We start from the raw sequence: 21,971 nt of genomic DNA, 5'->3' as shown, positions 1-21,971 counted from the left end.
TCTTCTTTGAAGATTATCCAGCTCCATTGCTTTTCTTCGTCACTCTCTTTTGCTTTTCACCTCAGGAAACAGGTAGAGGAAAAGAGGTAAACTCTAGCCCCAATAATTTTTTACTTCTAATTCTCACATTAATCTTTTATGAACCACTTGGCTTGGACCTTTGAGATAAGCCTCATATTTGACACTGTTTTTATTTCAGCTGAAGATTTTTATATTTATTGTGTTTTGAGTTTGTTGCATCTGCCTCATAGGTCAGTCAATTTTCCATCAAGGCATAATGATCATATCAGAAAGAAAGGTCCATGGAGGCCGTGGTTTTATCTTCCTTGTTCAGTGCTAAAAACCTGGTACCCAAAATAGTGCCAGCACACAGTAGAGTACAGATATTTGCTGGAAGGATGGATGGCCAGGTAGATAGATGCATGGATTAGTGGATGGATGCATGGATACGTGGATGAATGAATGGTTAGATGGATGGTTGACTTTAGGAATTTGGTGAATGCAGCAATCATTGACATCTTTATTTTTTTGGTCTACAGCTCCAAGGAATTAGACAAATAGCTAAATGCTCTCTAACGCAATCCATCTCTGAATATGTTTTAAATAATTTGTGAAATTATATTAATATTTTTATTTCTATAAGTGATGATAAGAAACTAATTATATAGAATTACTAATTTCATGTAACTGACCAGAAGTTGTGATTGTCTTTTATTCACCACTGGTTTTCCAGTATTTAGCACAATGCCTGGCATATAGGTAGGTGCTCAAATAATCGTTGAATAAATAATAATAAGTTGGACTGCCCATTTCTAAATGTTCTGAATTGTCAACATTCTGAGATTGGGACATTATAAAATAGTCTGTCTTGAATCCTGTGGTCCTTCTCTTCTCTTCTTATATACCTTTGTTAATTATAAAACAGGTTCATTTGGGGATTTAAAGAGTGTATTATTCCATCAGTGAATTTATTTTCAGTTATTTATTTATATAGAGAAACATTTTGTTTACCCAGTTTGGAACGCCCTTGTTTGACAATATGACCAAACCTATGTGATGTGCTCACAACTCACAAGCAGAAGTCACTCTCTAACTGTCCACTTTTCTTCTATGTAGTGAGGGAGGTTGAAACATTGATTTCCAATCAAGCAAAGCATGGTTTCTCATCCTCCCAGCCTTCTCCATTTCTTCTTCTTTCCATGTCCTCTGTTCCAGGAACAACATTGAAAGTCTTATTCTGTTTGATTACCCTGAGTGAGAATTGTTTGGATGTTAAGTCTAAAGGGATAATGAGCTAGTTTGAATAAAGAAAGGTTGAATAGAGAGGAAATGGGAATCTCCGGAAACTTGTGCCAAAAAGTACAACTGGATCTCATAGAAACTAGGACATAAACAATGCCCTGAGTTTATACATCTCTGTTCGTGCTCTCCTATTTGGAGATCAGCTTCCTCTTCACGATTCCAGTTTGCTCTCTCCCACACCCTAGCTGGCATAGCCCTGACTTGGGTTCAAATTTTATGAAACTTTATATATCCAGGGTCTGGTATCATCTGACTGATTTCTTTTTGTATTTATTTCAAAGCCCCAGGAGAGAGACTGACTGTCCAAGATGCGGTCAGATAATGGTCCACAGTCTAATCGGCTGTGGCCGCGGAGTCAAGTCCACATGGTGGGTAGGATGGAGAACCAGGGCCAGTAGGTTAAGAAGGAAGTATGGGGCTTCCCTGGTGGCTCAGTGGTAAAGAATCCACCTGCTAATGCAGGAGATACGGGTTTCATCCCTGAGCCGGGAGGATCCCACATGCTGGGGAGCGACTAAGCCTGTGCTCTAGAGCCCAGGACCCGCAACTACTGAAGCCTGTGCGCCCAGAGCCCGTGCTCCACAACAAGAGAAACCACTGCAATGAGGAGCGTGCGCATCACAACTAGAGAGTAGCCCCCTGCTCGCCACAACTGGAGAAAAGCCTGTGCAGCAGCAAAGACCCAGCGCAGCCAAAAACAAATAAAATTTTTAAAAAAGAAGGGAATTTGTAAGGAGGAAATAATAGGTATCTCTAGGTCCAATATTTTTCATATTTTTGTGTCAGCTATATAAATTCTGTCATATGATATTATCCATTCCATTCCCTTAATCATTATCCCTTTAGAGCATTTTAAAATTATTTCGTCTTTCACTGTTCAGTCAGTTCAGTCACTCAGTCGTGTCTGACTCTTTGCGACCCCATGAACTGCAGCACACCACGCCTCCCTGTCCATCACCAACTCCCAGAGTCCACCCAGACCCACGTCCATTGAGTCGGTGATGCCACCCAACCATCTCATCCTCTGTCATCCCCTTTTCCTCCTGCCTTCAATCTTCCCCAGCATCAGGGTCTTTTCAAATGAATCAGCTTTTCACATCAGGTGGCCAAAGTATTGGAATTTCAGCTTCAACATCAGTCCTACCAATGAACATTCAGGACTGATCTTCTTTAGGATGGACTGGTTAGATCTCCTTGCAGTCCAAGGGACTCTCAAGAGTCTTCTCCAACTCCTCAGGAGTCTTTCACTGTTATAATTGCTAAATTTTTTGCACCTATTTTTTTTTTCTTTTGAATTATTTCCTTGAAATTAGGAAGTTAACAGGCCAAAGAGTATTTCTGTCCTTTTGGTATATAAAATTTAAATATTATAACAACATGCAAAGCCACCAGTAACTGTTTTCCTTCATTTCAGGGTTTTCTGGAAACTGTATCGGCTGTGGAGAAAGAGGATTTAGGTATTTCACGGAATTTTCCAACCACATAAACTTGAAGCTCACCACCCAGCCAAAGAAGCAGAAGCACTTAAAGTACTACCTAGTCAGAAGCTCCCAGGGTGTACTGTCGAAGGGACCTCTTATCTGTTGGAAAGGTAGCACCAGTTTCTGGGGGTGGGAATGGAATGTGAGTGTTAGAATATTGACAAGTGACCTGTGACCCATATAGGGTTCAGAATCCAGGTGTGGAGTAGATAAATACCCCAAGTTCAGAAGACTATGCCAAAATATAAAGCCCCTGGCAGGTTGTTTGACTTGCTTCGTTTTTGGCTTTTTTTTTTTTTTGGCGGCTTCACGTAGCCTGTGGAATCTTAGTTCCCTAAGATGTTTACAACCCGACTCTTTGCAGCACGGCAGACTTTCCTGTCCTCCACTATCTCCCAGAGTTTGCTCAAATTCATGTCTATTGAGTCGGTGATGCTCTCTAACCATCTCATCTTCTGGCACCCCCTTTTCCTTTTGCCTTCAATCTTTCCCAGCATCGGGGTTTTTTCCAGCGAGTCAACTCTTTGCATCAGGTGGCCAAAGTATTGGAGCTTCAGCTTCAGCATCAGTCCTTGCAATGAATATTCAGGGTTGATTTCTTTTAGAATTGATGAGCTTGATCTCCTTGCAGTCCAAGGGACTCTCAAGAGTCTTCTCCAGCACCACAGTTCAACAGCATCAGTTCTTTGGTGCTCAGCTTTCTTTATAGTCCAGCTCTCACATCCATACATGATTACTGGAAAAACCATAACTTTGACCATACAGACCTTTGTTGGCAAAGTGACGACACTTTGTGTTGACACCGAGTGATGACTCTTTTATGGTTGCATAAAGTATCTTTAAGTTCTTATTTAGTGTTCAGTGACAATTCATCTTTCTAGTAAGGAACGTTTTTGAAATAGTTTGTGACTCAATGATCCTGGGTGACTTCTGGAACCTCACATTTATAGCCACTGCTATTTTGGAATTGTATTTATGTATATAATGTCAAATACATATTTGCATACAATATACCTAACATGGAGATATGCTTTTTGGCCAAAATATAGTAGCTCTTCAAGGAAGGTCATGGTGTAGAAGATTGAAGAAAACTGCATCTACCTTTTGCAAGTCTCCAATAAGCTTGGAAGCTCTCTAAAGGATTCACTATAATTAACTTTGTCATTTATTTATTTATATTTTATTTATATTTATATTTCTTTTTCACCTGCTATCTTTAAATACTAATACGGTACAACATATAGTATAAATTGGTTGGAAGTTACAGCCTCACAGGGTGTCACAATATTTGCTGTCTACCTGAATCAGTACAAAGTATTATTAAAATACTACACCAAAGCCCAATTAATATTGGCTCATTTAAAATGAAGCTTAGTTGCATGATCAGTAATTACTTTGAATAGTATCTGCCAATTTCTTTTAATAAGAACTGAGAATAGTAAGAATTTGAGAATTTCTGATTTTTCTCCTCTGCTTATAAATTTTTCTTTGCTTCTGTTTCTGAACATAAATTAAGGTTGAAGGGAGCCTACCAAATCTAGGTTACTGTTCTGCACTGAAATCAGTCCTGGACAGGAGATTAACTGGTGCTTGAAAGCTTACTGAGTTTTTATAAATTATTGATATTTTAACCTCAGTCTTACCCATAAAACTAGCACGACTATATTGGTTATGAGTAATTTTTCTCCTGGGAACTAGTGTGTGCATAACAAAAGTCAAACTGTTCTAAGGAACAAAATCATCTTTTTGTTTTCCAAACATGGCCCTAGGAAGACAAATTATGTTCACCAGCTTGGACGTTCTGTTGGAATCAGGATTGGGGAAGAGGGGTCTCTTAGAGAAAGTGGCTTCCCCTTGAGGAGTAGGAGTTTATTTTAGAGATTTTGTGGATTGTGGCTCCATCACTTGTTTTAACAGAATATTGTTCTCTATGATTCTTACTCCTTTCTAGAATGTAGAAGCCGACAATCCTCTACCACTTGCCACTCCATTAAACCAAACTCTTCAGTGTCATCAACTGTGACCCCAGAAAACGGCACAACAAATGGATACAAATCAGGAATCATTCAGACAGGTACAGGTTATTTTCTTTTGCAATTTCAAGCAGCAGATGTATATTTATTGAGGCATTTTAAACTTACTTTTGGCTGATTTGAACAGAGATTTTTTTTTTTTTTTAAACAGAGGTATTACTTGAGTTATTGTTAGAACTCAGCATTGAGATGGGTCAGTCTGTGGGTGACCAGGACCCCACATCCCAAACAGCACTGCCAATGCCAGGCAAGGCATGGAGACAGGAACTGACAGTTGGTAGAGAATTTAGCTCAAGCTTAGGACCTGTGTCTAGGGGAGTCTGACAGGAGGCAGTGAGTAGAAATACAGCCATGGGAGAAGTTTGCGTCATAGCTATGAGGTGGCATTTATTGAGGACATTCTCATGAAGACTGGGGTGCTAGGGTAGGGCTCTAACTAGGCTTGCTCAACATTATATTGAGTATTACAAACCAACCTGGATACAAACTAAAATCCCAAAGCAGGACTGAAGATCACAATGGAAGAATCTAGGATCTAGTTTCAGGTAGTGCAAGATTGCAACTTGGTTACAAATAACCAGATAAAATCTTAGTACCTGAAGCCATGTTACAGTATCAGAGCAGGGTCAACAGAATGGCTGATCTGATAACTGATCAGATAAGCCATTAGTCTAAAACTTCTGAGAATTCCTCTAGTGTGGAGGTCTGCACTCAGGTCAGGATAACACTCCAGGGGGATTTAATGTTTCTAGGTGGCCGAAGGGCTGGAGGGCTGTAACTGAAGAGATCGCTGCAGATAGTATTTGAGAAATTTTTTCAGAACCAGCCTAGGTTGTATCTTAGGCAAGAAAAAAAGTATTTCAAAAGTATGAGTGAATTTTTTTTTCAGTTCACTTGTATTTTGGAAAGTGTTATTTTACCCACAGACCTCATAGCATATGTGTTCTGCCAGGGTTCACTCAACCACAATAAGTGGGAAAAAAGGCTGTCTTCACTGTGCTACTTGGCATTTCTTTTCCAAATGTATGTGAAATTTTGATGAGCTGGTAAATGGTTTCCACTTATTTTCAAGATGGAAGTGATTATTGGAATATGTTAGTAACAACTGCAGTGATGATGAAGATGACTTTATTTGGGGACATTTCTTGCTATGTATCTGGACTCAGCAAAAACCATTTCATCCTGGATTTTAAGTCTAGCCTTTAAACTGTCCAGGAGATTTGTATAAAGGCTATCATTTAAGAGAGAAGAGAATATTTTAAATTCTCACTTAGAATAAATGAGAGAACATCATGTCACTAGGTATTCAAGTAAGAAAAAAGTTGGCATTTGGCTCTTGGCACTAAAATATTAGCTTTCATTACAATGATGTCTCCTCCTACAACTTTAGTAATTTGATTCTGCAGTATATTTTCTGCTATTAGAACTTGGGTCTAATGAAATGCAATTTTAAAACTACAGCATTAGTAGTGAATACTTACTTCATTCCAACAGAAACTTACCCTGTGTTTATTATATTCCCAGACCCTTGTCAGATGCTATAAGGCAGGGTTCCAGTACTTGATCGTTGACTCCAATGATTTAAAAATCACTCAAATAAGGGATAAAAGCAATAAAACATGTTACCTTTCATAAGGGAGAGGTGAATATATATAAATAACTAGTCATACCTGAAAATAATGAAAAGATACTGAAATGTTAATAATAAATAGTGAAATGTTAGTTAGCATTTTAATTATGCAGAAATATATTTTGAAAATGAAAATTGCTCCAAATAGAGGAATTCAAGATTCAGGCTTTATTTAGCAAAGTCTCCTTCAGTTGTCACAACTGACTTACAGTGAACACAAGTGACCAAGTGCCCTGTCAATATTCTTGTGTATCCCTTGTTGAGGGAAGAATGGTAATTTGACCATGAAATTAGCTATTAATTTTAGGTGCAATCCAGAGAATTTAATAGAAAATGGTGCCTTTAAGAGTAAAACTTTGTGTCTAAAATTTTCTTCTTGACAAATAATATTTATGGAGTCTTCAACAATAATTTTTTTGATGTATTTTGAAAGTAGTAGACTGTAAGAATTTTATACCAGACTATATTATCATTTCAAACATGAAGAGTATGCAGCATCTCCTTAACTGATAGAGATTTACCCTCCTATAGGAGATTGCCTTCTTAATCTGCAATCAATGACTGCCTGTAATCAGCATTTCTTAGCCTGAAATGTAAGCACACATTTTAGCAAAGTATTTGCTAAAGCACACAAATAAGGAAAGTATTTGAAGATGGGATTAATTTACTATTTACACAGCTTTGTCTTTCATTCCAGCTGCCAAGCTCTGGACATTCTGTTCTGGCTGACTTGCTGCTTTATCTTTTGCGTATTTTCTTTCAACATATTTGTGTCATTGATAATTCAAATTTTAGCCAACAATCCTGGTAAAATATTTTATGGTTTTGGCTGAAGGGGGCTACATAATTACTACCTATATTTAGGTAGTACTTACTGCACACACACACACACACACACACACACATAAGTGTTTTGTGTTTAATAAGGACAGGAATTCAAGAATAAGATCCTAGAAGCTGTGTGGTGTAGCCAGAAATAAAGAGGGGGGAATAAAGAATAGATGGAAAAAAATCTTTGCCTAACACAAAATTTTCCATATTTTTTTTCCTAAAAGTTTTATTGTTTTATCTCTTGCATTAGTCATTTTGAGTTAATTTTTGCGTGTCATGTGAGTTGAGCATCTAAGTTCACCTGTTCGCATGTGGATATCCAGTTGCTCCAGCATCACCAGTTGAACAGATTATCTTTTTGTCAGTGAATTTCACTTATCAACAATCAGTTGATTATAAATAAAAGGATTTATTTCTGGGCAAATTGATAAAATGGACTTCCTCAAAATTCAAAGCTTTTACACTTCAAAAGACAATATTAAGGAAATGAAAAGACAAGTGATAGACTAGAAAAAGATACTTGCAAAACGCATGTTTAATAAAGGATTTGTATCCAGAATTTATGAAGAACTCTTACAACTCAGTAACAAGATGACAATCCAATCAAAACATGGGGAAAAGATTTGGAACAGACATTTCTTCAGAGAACATAAACAAATAGCTAATAATCACATGAAAAGATGCTCAATATCATTAGTCATTAGGGAAATACAAATCAAAACTGTAATGAGATATTAATATTAATATTACCCCCATCTACCCAGGAGAAATAAAGACGTGTTCTTGCAAAAACTTGCACACAAATGTTCATATAGCAGCATTATTCATCCAGTTGAAAACTGGAAACAACTTAAATGTCAATCAACTCATGAATGAATAGACAAAATTGTGTATCCATAAAATAAAATATCATTCAGCAATAATAAAGAGCAAGCTACTGATACGTGCTATCATATATCATGAATGAACTTCAAAAACACTGTGCTAAGTGAAGGAAAGTAGTCAAAAGAGACCATGTATTATATGGTTTCATTTATATGAAATGCTCAGAAGAGGCAAATTACTAGAGATAGGAAATAGATTAGTGGTTGCCTGGGGCAAGGAGGGAATGAAAATTAACTGAAAGTGGGCATGAGGTTTCCTGTGGGGGATGGAAATGTTCTAAAACTGGTTTATGGTGATGGTGGCACCACTTGGTCAAGTTACTAGAAATCACTGAACTGTCCACTTGAATTGAGTAAGCTTTATGATAGTTAAAATATACCTCAGAAAAGCTGGGGAGGGGAGATTAAAAAGCTGCTCTAAGACAAAGGTGAAGTCATTTGGAGTGGAAACATTTCTCCCTCAGTTGAATCCAGTCTAATTTACTGAGTGTCTTCTACAGAATGAGCACTGTTTCTGACCAAACAGTAAACTGCACAGGGCTTGGAGTCCGAGTCCTGGTGTTCAAATACTCTCCCTGATGTTTATTGGCTGAGGTTTGGGAGACGCCACTCAGTTGTTGTGTCTGGATTTTCTCATTTGTAAAACTAAAAATAATACCTATTTTGCAACTAAGGATTAACTCAGCCTTGCTATTATACTTCTACTTGTGTGTCAAAACCACAATAACCACGATGGTGTGATCACTCACCTAGAGCCAGACATCCTGGAATGCGAAGTCAAGTAGGCCTTAGGAAGCATCACTACGAACAAAGCTAGTGGAGATGATGGAATTCCAGTTGAGCTATTTCAAATCCTAAAAGATGATGCTGTGAAAGTGCTGCACTCAATGTCAGCAAGTCTGGAAAACACAGCAGTGGCCACAGAACTGGAAAAGGGCAGTTTTCATTCCAATTCCAAAGAAAGGCAATGCCAAAGAATGTTCAAACTACCGTACAATTGCACTCATCTCACATGCTAGCAAAGTAATGCCCAAATTCTCCAAGCCAGGCTTCCACAGTACGTGAACCATGAACTTCCAGATGTTCAAGCTGGATTTAGAAAAGGCAGAGGAACCAGGGATCAAATTGCCAACTTCTGCTGGATCCTTGAAAAAGCAAGAAAATTCCAGAAAAACATATACTTTTGCTTTATTGACTACGCCAAAGCCTTTGACTGTGTGGATCACAATAAACTGTGGATAATTCTTCAAGAGCCGGGAATACCAAACCACCTGACCTGCCTCCTGAGAAATCTGAAGAAGCAACAGTTAGAACTGGACATGGAACAACAGACTGGTTCCAAATTGGGAAAGGAGTACGTCAAGGCTATATATTGTCACCCTGCTTATTTAACTTATATGCAGAGTACATCACGTGAAATGCTGGGCTAGATGAAGCACAAGCTGGAATCAAGATTTCCGGGAGAAATATTAATAACCTCAGATATGCACATGACACCAACCTTATGGCAGAAAGCGAAGAACTAAAGAGCCTCTTGATGAAAGTGAAAGAGGAGAGTGAAAAAGTTGGCTTAAAACTCAACATTCAGAAAACTAAGATCATGGCATCCAGTCCCATCACTTCATGGCAAATAGATCAGCAAACAATGGAAACAGTGAGAGACTTTATTTTGGGGGGCTCCAAAATCACTGTAGATGGTGACTGCAGCCATGAAGTTAAAAGATGCTTGTTCCTTGAAAGAAAAGCTTTGAGCAACCTAGACAGCATATTAAAAAGCAGAGACATTACCAACAAAGGTCTGTCTAGTCAAAGCTATGGTTTTTCTAGCAGTCATGTATGGATGTGAGAGTTGGACTATAAAGAAAGCTGAGTGCTGAAGAATTGATGCTTTTAAACTGTGGTGTTGGAGAAGACTCTTGAGAGTACCTTGGACTGCAAGGAGTTCCAACCAGTCAATCCTATAGGAAATCAGTCCTGAATATTCACTGGAAGAACTGATGCTGAAGCTGAAACTCCAGTATTTTGGCCACCTGTTGTGAAGAACCGACTTATTGGAAAAGACACTGATACTGGGAAAGACTGAAGGTGGGAGGAGAAGGGGATGACAGAGGATGAGATGGTTGGATGGCATCACTGATGTGATGGACTTGAGTTTGAGTAGGCTCCAGGAGTCGGTGATGGACAGGAAAGCCTGGCGTGCTGCAGTCCATGGGGTCACAGAGTTGGACACTACTGAGCAACTGAACTGAACTGAACTGTGTGCCATTCTCCCAATTGTGATTTATTAACCATCTATATTCTTTTAAAAATAATTTTTATTTATTTATTTTTGGCTTACGCTGAGTCTTCGTTACTGTAAGAGGGCTTTCTCTAGTTGTGGTGTGTGGGCCTCTCATTGCAATGGCTTCTCTTGTTGCGGAGCATGGGCTCTAGGCCTGTGGGCTTAGTTGTTCTGCGGCATGTGGAGTCTTCCTGGACCAGAGATAGAACCCATGTCCTCTGTATTGGAAGGTGGATCTTTTCTGGACCACCAGAGAAGTCCTCGTCTATATTTTTTTATATGCTAGAAACTGTAGGCTCATTTTATTTATCCCTCTACACCCTAGTACCTGGCAAATGCCTAGAAATAAATATTTTTGAATTCCATTTTTATTTAAATTTTAAATTAGCATTTGTGGGATTGTTAATTTGCTCATGTGTACTTTTTCCAACTGAAGATGGTATGCTTATCTACCATTAGAAGGAAAAATTAGCTTGTAAGGTGGGATAGAGATGGGCCACCTAAGCTCTGCCTCTGGGACTGATAGTGTCATTTTTAAGAAAATGCTATTAGGCAGGACCTGATATGACTCTGTGACTGTCTTAGGCCCTGGATACATTTGCCTAAAGTATTTAAAGTTCTGTTTTATGGCTGCGTTGGTATTAATATAAAGATGAATATGCATGCCTGCCACGTGTGTGTCAAGTCACTTCGGTTATATCCGACTCTTTGCGACCCTGTGGACTGTAGCCTGCCAGGCTCCTCTGTCCATGGAATTCTTCAGGCAGGAATTCTGGAGTGGGTTGCCATGTTGTCCTCCAGGGGAATCTTCCCGACCGAGGGATTGAATTGCATCTCTTATGTCTCCTGCATTGGCAGGTGGGTTCTTTACCACTAGCGCCACCTGGGAAGCCCCAAAGATGAATATATTAACATAAAATGTTAAGACACTTTCTTTGACCAAAAGTTCACCTTTTTCTTCTAATTTTAAAAGAAATTAAAACATTTTCATGAACGCCTAAAAGTGTTAATGTACCTGAGGCACTGTGCCTTCTCTGCCTAGTGGAGAAGTTAGCCCTGTTATTGGAGATGGATGTACAGTCCATGAAATGGAGTTTTCCTCTAGATGAGCAACTGATGGCTCAACATAATGTAAACCCCTTACTGTCTTATGCTTGTGTATTAAACTGATAAGGACAGATACTACACTTAATCTTAGCCAAAAGGCTGAAAAGTGATTATGTTTCTGTATTAAAGAAGGCAGAACAATAACAAATGAAAGGACTGGCCCTATCATATACCAGCCTCATGAAGCTTTCCTAATAAAGACAGCATGGAGTTAGTGCAGGGATAGACAGAGAGCAGCAAAAGAGATTAGAAAGTCCCCAAACAGATTCCTAGGACATGTGGGTGTTTCCTACTTAACAGAGTGACTTGCAGATCAGCAGAACCTTTCCCTTCAACAAATGATGCTCAGAAGTTGGATATCCCATGTGGAAAAAAAATGATACTGGACCTGTATTGTCCTCTATCCACAAAAATCAATTCCGGGTCGCTGAAGAATCTAAATGCAACAGGCAGAACTGTCAAGCTTTAAGGAGATATTGTAGATATCTTAAATGTAGAGACCAAAAGTGCTATATCATTTAAGTGTACCTTTCCTCTTCCGATTTGTCCGTTAGCCACTAAACTTCCTTAAGGTCAGACTAAGCAAAGTTCCTCTAGCAGGTTTTTCTAAGCTTGGTTCCTCATGAATATTCAAATTATCCCGTTACCAAAACACAGTGTCTTTTTTCCACATGTGGTAGCACCCTTGGGCTGGCGGATCTGCCCACTCCCAACGAGATCCCGGGAACATGTAGGCGTTTCCTTTCCACTGTAGATTCCATGGGCAGGGACTGTATCTTTGCCTTCTTCCCCTAGTCTATCCCCAGAGCCTGGCATCATGTCTGGCCTGCTGAAGTGGCTCAATAAATATCCAAAGAGGGAGTGCTTCTCAATAAACATCCAAAGAGTGAATGGGAGGGAGAGGGAAGAAAATCAACAATGAAACTCCTCTGAGACAGGGCCATAGTGCTTTTGAGACTCCTGCTCACAAAAGAGAAAAGGCAACTCTTTAGGAAGTATAAGGAGGAGCGGTGCAGTTTGTAGAAATAAAGAAACTGCGAGTCATGACAATGAAAAGTCATTCATCAGTTATATTAGCCACAGTATCCCATCTTAAGTGATAATGTACAGTGCTGGCAAGCATATAATAAGACTGACAATCTCAGACAGGCTGATGGAGGTAGAGAGAGATATGATTTCTTTTTTTATGCATAATTTTTTTGGGGACTGTGCCCCATCTTTGTTGCTGAGAGGGCTTTTCTCTTGGTTCGGAGAATGGGGATGACTGTCGCGCTTCTCTTGTTTCGTAGCACGGGCTCTGGGGCTCACTGGCTTTCAGCAGCTGCAGCTCCCGGGCTCTGGAGCACAGGCTCAATAATTGTGTCGCATGGGCTTAGCTCTGAGGCAGATGGGGTCTTCCCAACCCAGGGATCAAACCCGTGTCTCCTCCGTTGGCAGGCGGATTCTTTACGACTGAGCCACCAGGGAAGCCTCAATATGACCTTTTAAGAAAGCAATTTGGCAGTATATAACAAGACCATTAAAAATATTTATATCCTCTACTTTAGTAGTCTCACTTCAGAGGCCTTAGCCAAGAAAATAACCTAAAATGACACTCAAGATATTCACTGCAGTTATTCTTTAGATGAACAGAAAAGAAGCACCCTTTTAATATAGAAACAAAGAAATCATAGCATATTCACAGGACAAAGATGTCAAAAAAAAAAAAAAATTAGGACATGGTCCAACCACATAAAAAATAATCCTATTAAGTTAAAAAATAATAATAATAGGGCTTCCATGGTGGCTGTGTTAAAAAATCCGCCTGCCAATGTAGGAGACATGGTTTTGATCTCTGGTCCAGGAAGATCCCACATGCCACGGAGCAACTAATCCCAGGCACTACAACTTTTGAGACTGTGCTCTAGAGCCTGGAGCCGTACCTTCTGAGCCCACGTGCCACAACTACTGAAGCCCGTGTGCCCTGGAGCCCACGCTCTGCAACAAGAGAAGCCACGGCAATGAGAAGCCCACTCACCACAACTAGAGAAAAGCCCCTGCAGTCACGAAGACCCAGCACAGCCAAAAATAAATAAATAAATAAAATTATTAAAAATGGTATTAAACTCTATAGGTATTTTTGTTGTATCATGGAAAAAATACTGGGGTATAGCCAATTAATTGACAAACACTGTTATGATAGTTTCAGATGCACAGTGAAAGGGCTCAGCCACACATATACATGTATCCATTCTCCCCCAAACCCTGCTCCCATCCAGGCTGGCACATAACATCGAATAGAGTTCCACGTGCTATACAATAGGTCCTTGTTGGTTATCCATTTTAAATATAGCAGTGTGTCTATGACCTTCCCAAACTCCCTAACTGTCCCTTCTCGCTGGTAACCATAAGTTCATTTTCTAAGTTTGTGAGTCTCTTTCTGTTTTGTAAGTTCATTTGTATCATTTCCTTTTAGATTCCACATATAAGGGATGTCGTACGGTATTTAAAGAAGTGGTATTTTAACATGTTTGTTTCTATTTCTGAGTTTTCCTTTATGTTATATTTTTCATAATTAAGCACTAAAAATTCTCAGGATGAAGTCGAATGTACAGGTCAGTAGAAAGACCTGGTTTTCACTGATCTTTCTTCAGCATTCTGTGTAGGAATAAGGACCAGTACCTAACACAGAGGCATCTAAGTTACAGTTAGGTAGAAGGTAACAGAACCAAAATTTAAACTTTCTCTGCTCACTATTGACAATTTTATTAGGCAATTGCTGGGTTGTACAAAGATGATATTATCTCAAATTCTGTATAATGTTCATAAATTACCTCAAATTTTAAGAACAGAGTAAAAGGCAAGAGGAATGGGAAGATAAGAGGGGAGGGCTAACGTTGAAAAATCCATGAAGAAAAGAAACAAAATTGGGTAATTTGTAGTGATGTGGATGAACCTAGGGTCTACCATGCACAGTGAAGTAAGTCAGAAAGAGAAAAACAAGTATCACATACTGATGCATATGTATGGTATCTAGGAAAGTGGTACTAATGAGCCTATTTGCAGGGCAGGAATAGAGATGCAGATGTAGAGAACAGGCTTGTGGACACAGACAGGGAAGGAGAGGCTGGGATGAATTGAGAGAGTAGCATTGACATATATACTCTACCACGTGTAAAATAGATAGCTAGTGGAAACCTGCCATATAGCACAGGGCCACAGCTTGGTGCTCTGTGATGACCTGGAGGGGTGGGGTGGGGAGGAGGGAGGGAGGCTCAAGAAGGAGGGGATATGTGTATATTATAGCTAATTCACTTTGTCATACTGCAGAATCTACACATTGTAAAGCGATTATACTCCAATTAAAAAAAGCATTCCCCCCCCCCCCCAAAAAAATCCGTAAAGATCAATTCTATATCCACTTCTGGCCAAAATGCATAAAAAGGAACTAAGTTTATCATACCACCTGAAACAACCAGGAAAAAAGGGACAAAACTACATGAAAAATAGTTGTTAGGACACTGTCCTTCAGGCAACAAATGACATTGATTCCTGAGCAATAGGAAGCAAATAATGTGAGTCTTAGCATTGCCCCAGCTTACCTGCCAGTTTCCAGTCCATGATCCAGAGAGGGGAACTGTGGTGGAGCCCAATAGGTCCGCTAAATTGAGTGGAAGGATCTGAGAGTAAAAGAAGACCAAAGCAGGTAAAGTTCATTGGACCAAGTACCAGAAGGTAGAGAGCCGCACAGAGAGATCCCCAGCATTGTGCAAAAACTTCCCTGAAATGGTCAGTGTAGGGTCAGTTGATGCATGCATATTTGGAAACTACCACAGTCTGTATAGTCAAAGCTATGGTTTCTCCAGTAGTCATGTATGAATGTAAGAGTTGGACCATAAAGCAAAGATTTGATGCTTTTGAACTGTGGCACTGGAGAAGACTCTTGAGAGTCCCTTGGACTGCAAGGAGATCCAACCAGTCCATCCTAAAGGAAATCAGTCCTGAATATTCATTGGAAGGACTGATGCTCAAGCTGAAGCTCCAATACTTTGGTCACCTGATGCAAAGAGCCGACTCATTGGAAAAGACCCTGATGCTTGGAAAGATTGAAGGCAGGAGGAGAAGGGGATGACAGAGGATGGGATGGTTGCATAGCATCACTGACTTAATGGACATGAGTTTGAACAAACTATGGGAGATGGTGAAGAACAGGGAAGCCTGGTGTGCTGCAATCCGTGAGGTTGCTAAGAGTCGGACATGACTGGGTGACTGAACGATGACAACAGGAGAATCTATCCAGTTCTTTGAGAAGTGGGTTAAAAATTTTAAAGCAAATTCTTCTTTTATCCCCACTCATTATTTATTTAAATATTTTGGTGCTACAAATGTACCCTTTGGAATTCGCCCATTAGGGTTTAAGTTCCATGTGTATCTATTGCTATGTGGCAGACACTGAGAACACTTAATCTTTCTAAGTCTAGTTCTTCATCTGCAGAACAAAAGTGTGAACTACAGCCACTCCACAGTGTTGTTAGGATTACTTTAGAAAATCCTCAGTTGAGTGGTTAGCATGTAGTGAGTGTACGTGACTGCACATACTCATGGACATTGTGTAAATTCAGACGTGACTGAACAACACCACCAAGGCTGGTAAAAAGTTCCATCCAGAAGAGTGGGAGGGAACATTCACACAGGGCCAGGAACGAGGGCTGTTCCCACCAGCTAGGTGGGAATACCTCAGAATTTATCAGGTATTGGATGGAGTACTTGGGAAAGTCTTGTCTTGGTCATGAAGAATACTTAACTCTAGACTGAGCACTACTTCAAAACAGCCTGAAAATATCGAAAAACAAAATCCAAAAGGATCAAATTCTTTCCAAGCAATTTAACTGTCTGGAGGAGGGCATGGAAACCCACTCTGGTATTCTTTAGTTTTTTTTAATTAAAAAAAAATAAGAAAAGTAGAATTTATTAGAGTGGGGGTCACACCAAGAACAGTGGGCTGCCTTTCTGATGTCATGGAGAGCCGATGACAAGTGTAGGTCATTTGCCTGTTTTTATAGATGGGGAACAAAGGAACAAAGTAGGAATATGTATCTTACCCAATCACTCTAGTATTCTTGCCTGGAGAATCCTGTGGACAAAAGGAGTCTGGTGGGCTACAGTCCATAGTGTTGCAGAGTTGGACATGACTGAAGTGACTTAGCATGCACACATGCAATTTAACTATTTCAGAATAAAGCTCAAGAATATTTATAGACAAACTTCCAATTATAAGATAAATAAGTACTAGGGATATAACGTACAATATGATAAACATAATTAACAGTGCTGTATAATGTATATGAAAGTTGTCAAGACAGTAAATCCTAAGAGTTCTCATCACAAGGAAAAATTTTTTCTTTTTCTTTTATTTTGTATCTATATGAGATGATGACTGTTCATTAAACTTCTTGTGATAATCATTTCATGATGTATGTAAGTCAAATATTTGCTGTACACGTTGAACTTATACAATCCCCATGAGTGTGTGCAGACTCAGACGTGTCCAACCCTTTGTGACCCTATGGACTGTAACCTGCCAGGTTCCTCTGTCCATGGGATTCTTCAGGCAAGAATACTGCAGTAGGCTGCCATTTTCTCCTCCGGAGGATCTTCCCAACCTAGGGATGGAACCAGAACCTCCTGCATTGGCAGGTGAAATTCTTTACCTCTGAGCTGCCTGGGAAGCCCATTGAAAGAGGCAGAGAAACATGATTAATATTGAGGAGATTCATTAATCAATCAAAACCAACCCGGAACTGACAGAGGTGTCAGAATTAGCAGAAAAGGACATCAAAACAGTTATTAAACATATCTCATATGCTCAAGAAGCTAAGCAGACATTGAAGATACTAAAAAGCCCCCAAATGGAATGCTTCGCAAATGTATGTGTCATCCTTGAGAGGGGCCATTCTAATCTTCTCTGTATCGTTCCAGCTTTAGTATATGTGCTGCTGACATGAGCAAAGGATTGTGTTTTAATTAAATGCTAGTCCTGTTAAGTCAGAAGTAAAATATGACTGACATAAATAAATGATGCAGCCTCAGTGTGCATTAGTGGAAATATTGTGTCTTATTAGAAGAATATTACTCTAATTGCTAGTGTGAATGTGAAAATAGGTTCAGAGTACTATACTCAGGAAAGAAGCATATTATGTAGTAAACATTATTTAAACTTGGCTGCACCAAGCCTTAGTTGCAGTGACATTTGGGATCTAGTTCCCTGATCAAGGATCAAACCTGGGCCCCCTGCATTGGGACTTCAGAGTCTTAGCCACTGGACCACCAGGGAAGTCTGTACGGTCTGTTTAATACAGGTACCAAGGGCAAAAAGAGGGCTTGTAAAGATTTAAAGTCTCAAGCATCTGGAAGCCCCTTAATAAGATTGAGCAAGACAAGTATTTGTTGAATGTCTGCTGTGTTCTAGGCACTTGCTAACCATGTTAATTGCTACAGTTAGGCAGGTTTTAGGATCATTTTGCCAACCACAAAACGGAATCTCAGAAAAGGTTAATATTTGGCAAAAAAAAAAAAAAAAAAGAGTAGTTGACAAAATCAGAATCCAGTCTTTCTACTTGCTACTTAAATGACTCCCTTAAAAAAAAAAAATTTTCCCCCCAGTGTTCTTGGGCTAACAGATTGAACTATTGCATAAAGAGGATAAGGAAGTTGTTGTGGCTTTTTTTTCCACTCTATTTCTTTAGCCATGATGTGGCAGACCTTGTGCCAGAAGCTGGGAATGCCGTCAAGGAGCTCATGACCTGAAGGGAGAAACAGGAAATTATAAAATCCTGCAACATAAAGAGCAGAGCTGTGACTTGTTCAAGGAATTTTCCAAGTTTTCAAATGCTCCCATGTTTACAAGTTCACTGGTAAAGATAATCGGTCTTGGTGACAATCGGGCCAGGTGATCAGATGTTTGCTCAATGTCTAAGCACCAGTTTCTGCACAGCAGCCTACAGTTCAGCTTCACCTCTGAGCAAGATCACAAAGGCTGTTGCATTTTGGACATTGGGGCTGCTCCCAGTTGATCAAAACCACTGTTAAACACTGAATATGCCAATACCTGATAAGTTCAAGAATACAAGCATGGGCAAAATGGTAGAGAGTAGGGAATAACATAAAAGGATTCATGTTCACTCTGACCTTGTCTAATGCCTAGCTGTGCTTTCTGACTCTATGCCTACAACATGTGGCCTTTTGTGACTGGCCTCTTTCACTTGACATCATGTTTTCAAGATGCATCCACATTGTAGCGTATATTAGTATTTCATTCCTTTTTGCTGCTGAATAACATCCCATTTTTTGGGTATACCACATTTTGTTTATCCATTTATGAGTTGATGGATGTTTAGGTTGTTTCTACTTTGGGGCTGTTGTAAATAATGCTACTATGAACATTTGTGTACAGATTTTTGCACGGGCATATGTTTTCACTTCACTCTCATTTTATACCTAGGAGTAGAATTGCTGGGTCATAGCTCTGTGTATACCCATTTGAGCAACTATTTTCTTTTTTTTAATGTATGTATTTTTATTTATTTGTCTGCATCGGGTCTTAGTTGTGGCATACAGGATCTTTAGTTGCAGTATGTGAATTCTTAGTTGCAGCACGTGGGATCTAACTCCCTAACCACGGATCGAACACACGTCCCGTGCCCTTGGGAGCATGGAGGCTTAGCCACTGGATCTCCAGGGAAGTCCCTGAGGAACTGTTTTCCAAAGTGGCTGCACCATATTGCATTCCTACCAGCAATGTGTGAAGGTTCCAGTTTCTCCACATCCTTGTCAATACTTAATATTGTTTTGCTATGTTGTGTTTTACTTTGTTTTAGCCATCCTAGTGTATGTTTGTAGTATAGTTTTGACTTGTGTTTCTCCAAGGAGTAATCATATTGAGTATGTTTTCATGTGCTAATTGGCTATCTGTGTATCTTCTTTTGGAGAAATGTCTATTCCAAACAACTTGCCCATTTTTTAGTTATTTATCTCTCTATTACTGAATTTTAAGAGTTCTTTATACATTCTAGATACAAGTCCTTTACCATATATATGAGTTGCAAATATTTCCCCTGAGTTGTCTCTTTGTTCTCTTGGTGATGTCTCTCAATGGTCTCTCCATGGTATCTCTTGAAGCGCAACATTATTGTATCTTGATGAAGTCCAATTCATCTATTTTTTCTTTTGTTGCTTGTACTTTTGGTGTCACATCTAAAAATGACTGCCTAAGCCAAGACCATGAATATTTACTCCTGTGTTTTCTTCTAAGAGTGTTATAGTTTTAGCTCTTATCTTACATTTAGATCTATAATCCATTTCTGGTTAATTTCTGTATATGGTGTAAGGAAGAGCTTTTATTAGTCAGTTTCTTTATTTTTGTGCATATTTCTGTACATTCATTTTGTACCTGTTGGTCTGTGCTTATCTGAATTCACTGACTTGAAAAAATTACCACCACTTAAAATTTATTAACCAGATTTCACCTGTGTGCTTACCTGGACTGTTAGAAATAAGTATAAACTGCTATAGTAAACAACCCGTCTTGCACCAAACAATATATTTGTGGCCTGGAACATGATGACCAACCTGTGTAGTGACATGGCATAGCTACCTGGGACTCCTGTCGTGAATGGTTCTCTGTTAATACCTGAAAAACTTGGGCTGTCTTCGGTTTCCTGAGACTCTATAATGTTGTGTGTGCAGTTGCTGGCTTCTGTTCTTCCTGTAGACATTAAAATCACTCCCTGGTGTAAGTTAGACCTGCAGAGAGGAATATGAACTCTCCTGAACCAGTAGGGGACCATTTTGGTCTTTTGAGTTCTTATGAGAAGCACTGGTTAGATGTATCGGGAATCACATTGTGGTATGAGCATTAATTTTTTAGAAAATTTCTAACATAGCATCGTCAGAATCCTGCTCTTCAGAACACTTTGTTTTTTAAACTCTCAGAGTTTTAGTAGTTCCTTTGACACATTCCTGTGTTACCTGATTACACTGTTCTGTTGGTGTAGTCAGGGACTTCACACTCCCACTTAGTTGCTCAATTGTGTCCAATTCTTTGAAACCCTATAGGCTATAGTCCACCAGGCTCCTCTGTCCATGGGATTTTACAGGCAAGAATACCAGAGTGAGTTGACATTTCTTCCTTCAGGAGATCTTCCCGACCCAGGGATCAAACCCGTGTCTCTTGTGTCTACTGCACTGCAGGTCCCTCATGGCTCAGATGGTAAAGAATCTGCCTGCCAAGCAAAAGACAGGTTTGATCTCTTGGTCAGGAAGATCTTTTGGAGAAGGGAATGACAACCCACTCCAATATTCTTGCTTGGAGAATTCCATGGACAGAGGAGCCTGGAAAGGCTTCAGTGTATGGGGTCACAAAGAGTCAGACATGACTGAGCAAATACATGACTGAGTGAATAACACTTTCACTTTTTTTTTCCCTTTACACTTTGAGCTACTGGGGAAGCCCATAGAGAGAGATAGGGACTTGGGGTCTGTTATATTCATTTCAGAAAACTCTAGTTGGCTGGAGTCTTTCTCTCTCACATAGCCTGCCTCTGAAATGGCATTTGATTTTTCTGTGCTGAATTATTTTGTGAATCCAAAGAGGGATTTTTTTTTGGATGTCCCTGATATTACATAGATAGAAATTCTAGTTTATTTCCAAATATTAACACAACTTTTCTTCAAAGGCAAGTTGTTTTTCCAACATTACAATGACTTAGCTTGCATAATACTTTTTAAATGAAAAACTTATCTGGATAAATATATCTCATAAAAATATGACTTTGAGGAAAACTGTAGAGACAGTTTTAGTATGGCACGTGATCATATCTTCAGTGCCACATCATGTGATGTTGGCCAAATTAAATGGCTACCACTATCTAAAGTAATAGTAACAGCCTCATTGAGTTCATATAGGAATTAGGTGAATTGATATATTTAAAGTGCTTAGACTATCACCCAGCACACTGTACCTGTTAGTGACTGTTTGTTAAATACATAAAAAGAAAATAAAACTGATGTACAGTGAAATGGGCTTTCTTAAAATAGATCAAGGGGAAACTGTAATTCTAGTCTACTCTCTCTCAACTCACTTGTGTTGAATTAACTTCCTTCCTGTGTATATAACTAGTTTCTAATTTGAACAACCTCTTTCATTTTAAAGATTCACCGGTTCTCAGTCCAGCTAATTCTGCAATCAATTTAAGTGGAGCTCAGGACCTGACCCGGAATGTTGTGAAGCCACTGGCTTTGTCTTTGCAGGTTGTAGGGAAGACTTTTGCTGCAGGTGATGTTTTCCTCACTTATATTTCTTTGGTGAATACATAGTCTACAAAAGACTTGTGAGAAGTTTAATTAGCAGTTTGGTAGAAGAAAACAGAAGCTCCTTCTTTGCCA

At 39.3% G+C, this 21,971-nt stretch overlaps 1 protein-coding gene, 1 non-coding gene and 1 pseudogene across 2 annotated transcripts in view; 1 reads left to right on the top strand and 2 right to left on the bottom strand.

Moving 5' to 3' along the window:
• GREB1L (GREB1 like retinoic acid receptor coactivator) overlaps positions 1 to 21,971 on the top strand; it is a 244,611-nt gene that overhangs the window by 154,896 nt on the left and 67,744 nt on the right. The window contains exons 6-8 of the mRNA XM_043444069.1: positions 2,717 to 2,893; positions 4,735 to 4,857; positions 21,739 to 21,861. Of these exons, the coding sequence (XP_043300004.1) occupies positions 2,717 to 2,893; positions 4,735 to 4,857; positions 21,739 to 21,861 (423 nt within the window). The remainder of the gene's footprint in view (positions 1 to 2,716; positions 2,894 to 4,734; positions 4,858 to 21,738; positions 21,862 to 21,971) is intronic.
• LOC122425936 lies at positions 11,531 to 11,660 on the bottom strand (annotated as a pseudogene).
• Positions 17,436 to 17,537, bottom strand: LOC122425891. Its single transcript, XR_006265045.1, has one exon. It is a non-coding gene; the product is annotated as a U6 spliceosomal RNA (small nuclear RNA).

This window comes from Cervus canadensis, chromosome 23 (assembly GCF_019320065.1).
Source record: "Cervus canadensis isolate Bull #8, Minnesota chromosome 23, ASM1932006v1, whole genome shotgun sequence".
NCBI lineage: Eukaryota > Metazoa > Chordata > Mammalia > Artiodactyla > Cervidae > Cervus > Cervus canadensis.
The sequence above is the reverse complement of the archived record's forward strand: the minus strand, read 5'-3'. Positions and strand labels throughout refer to the sequence as shown.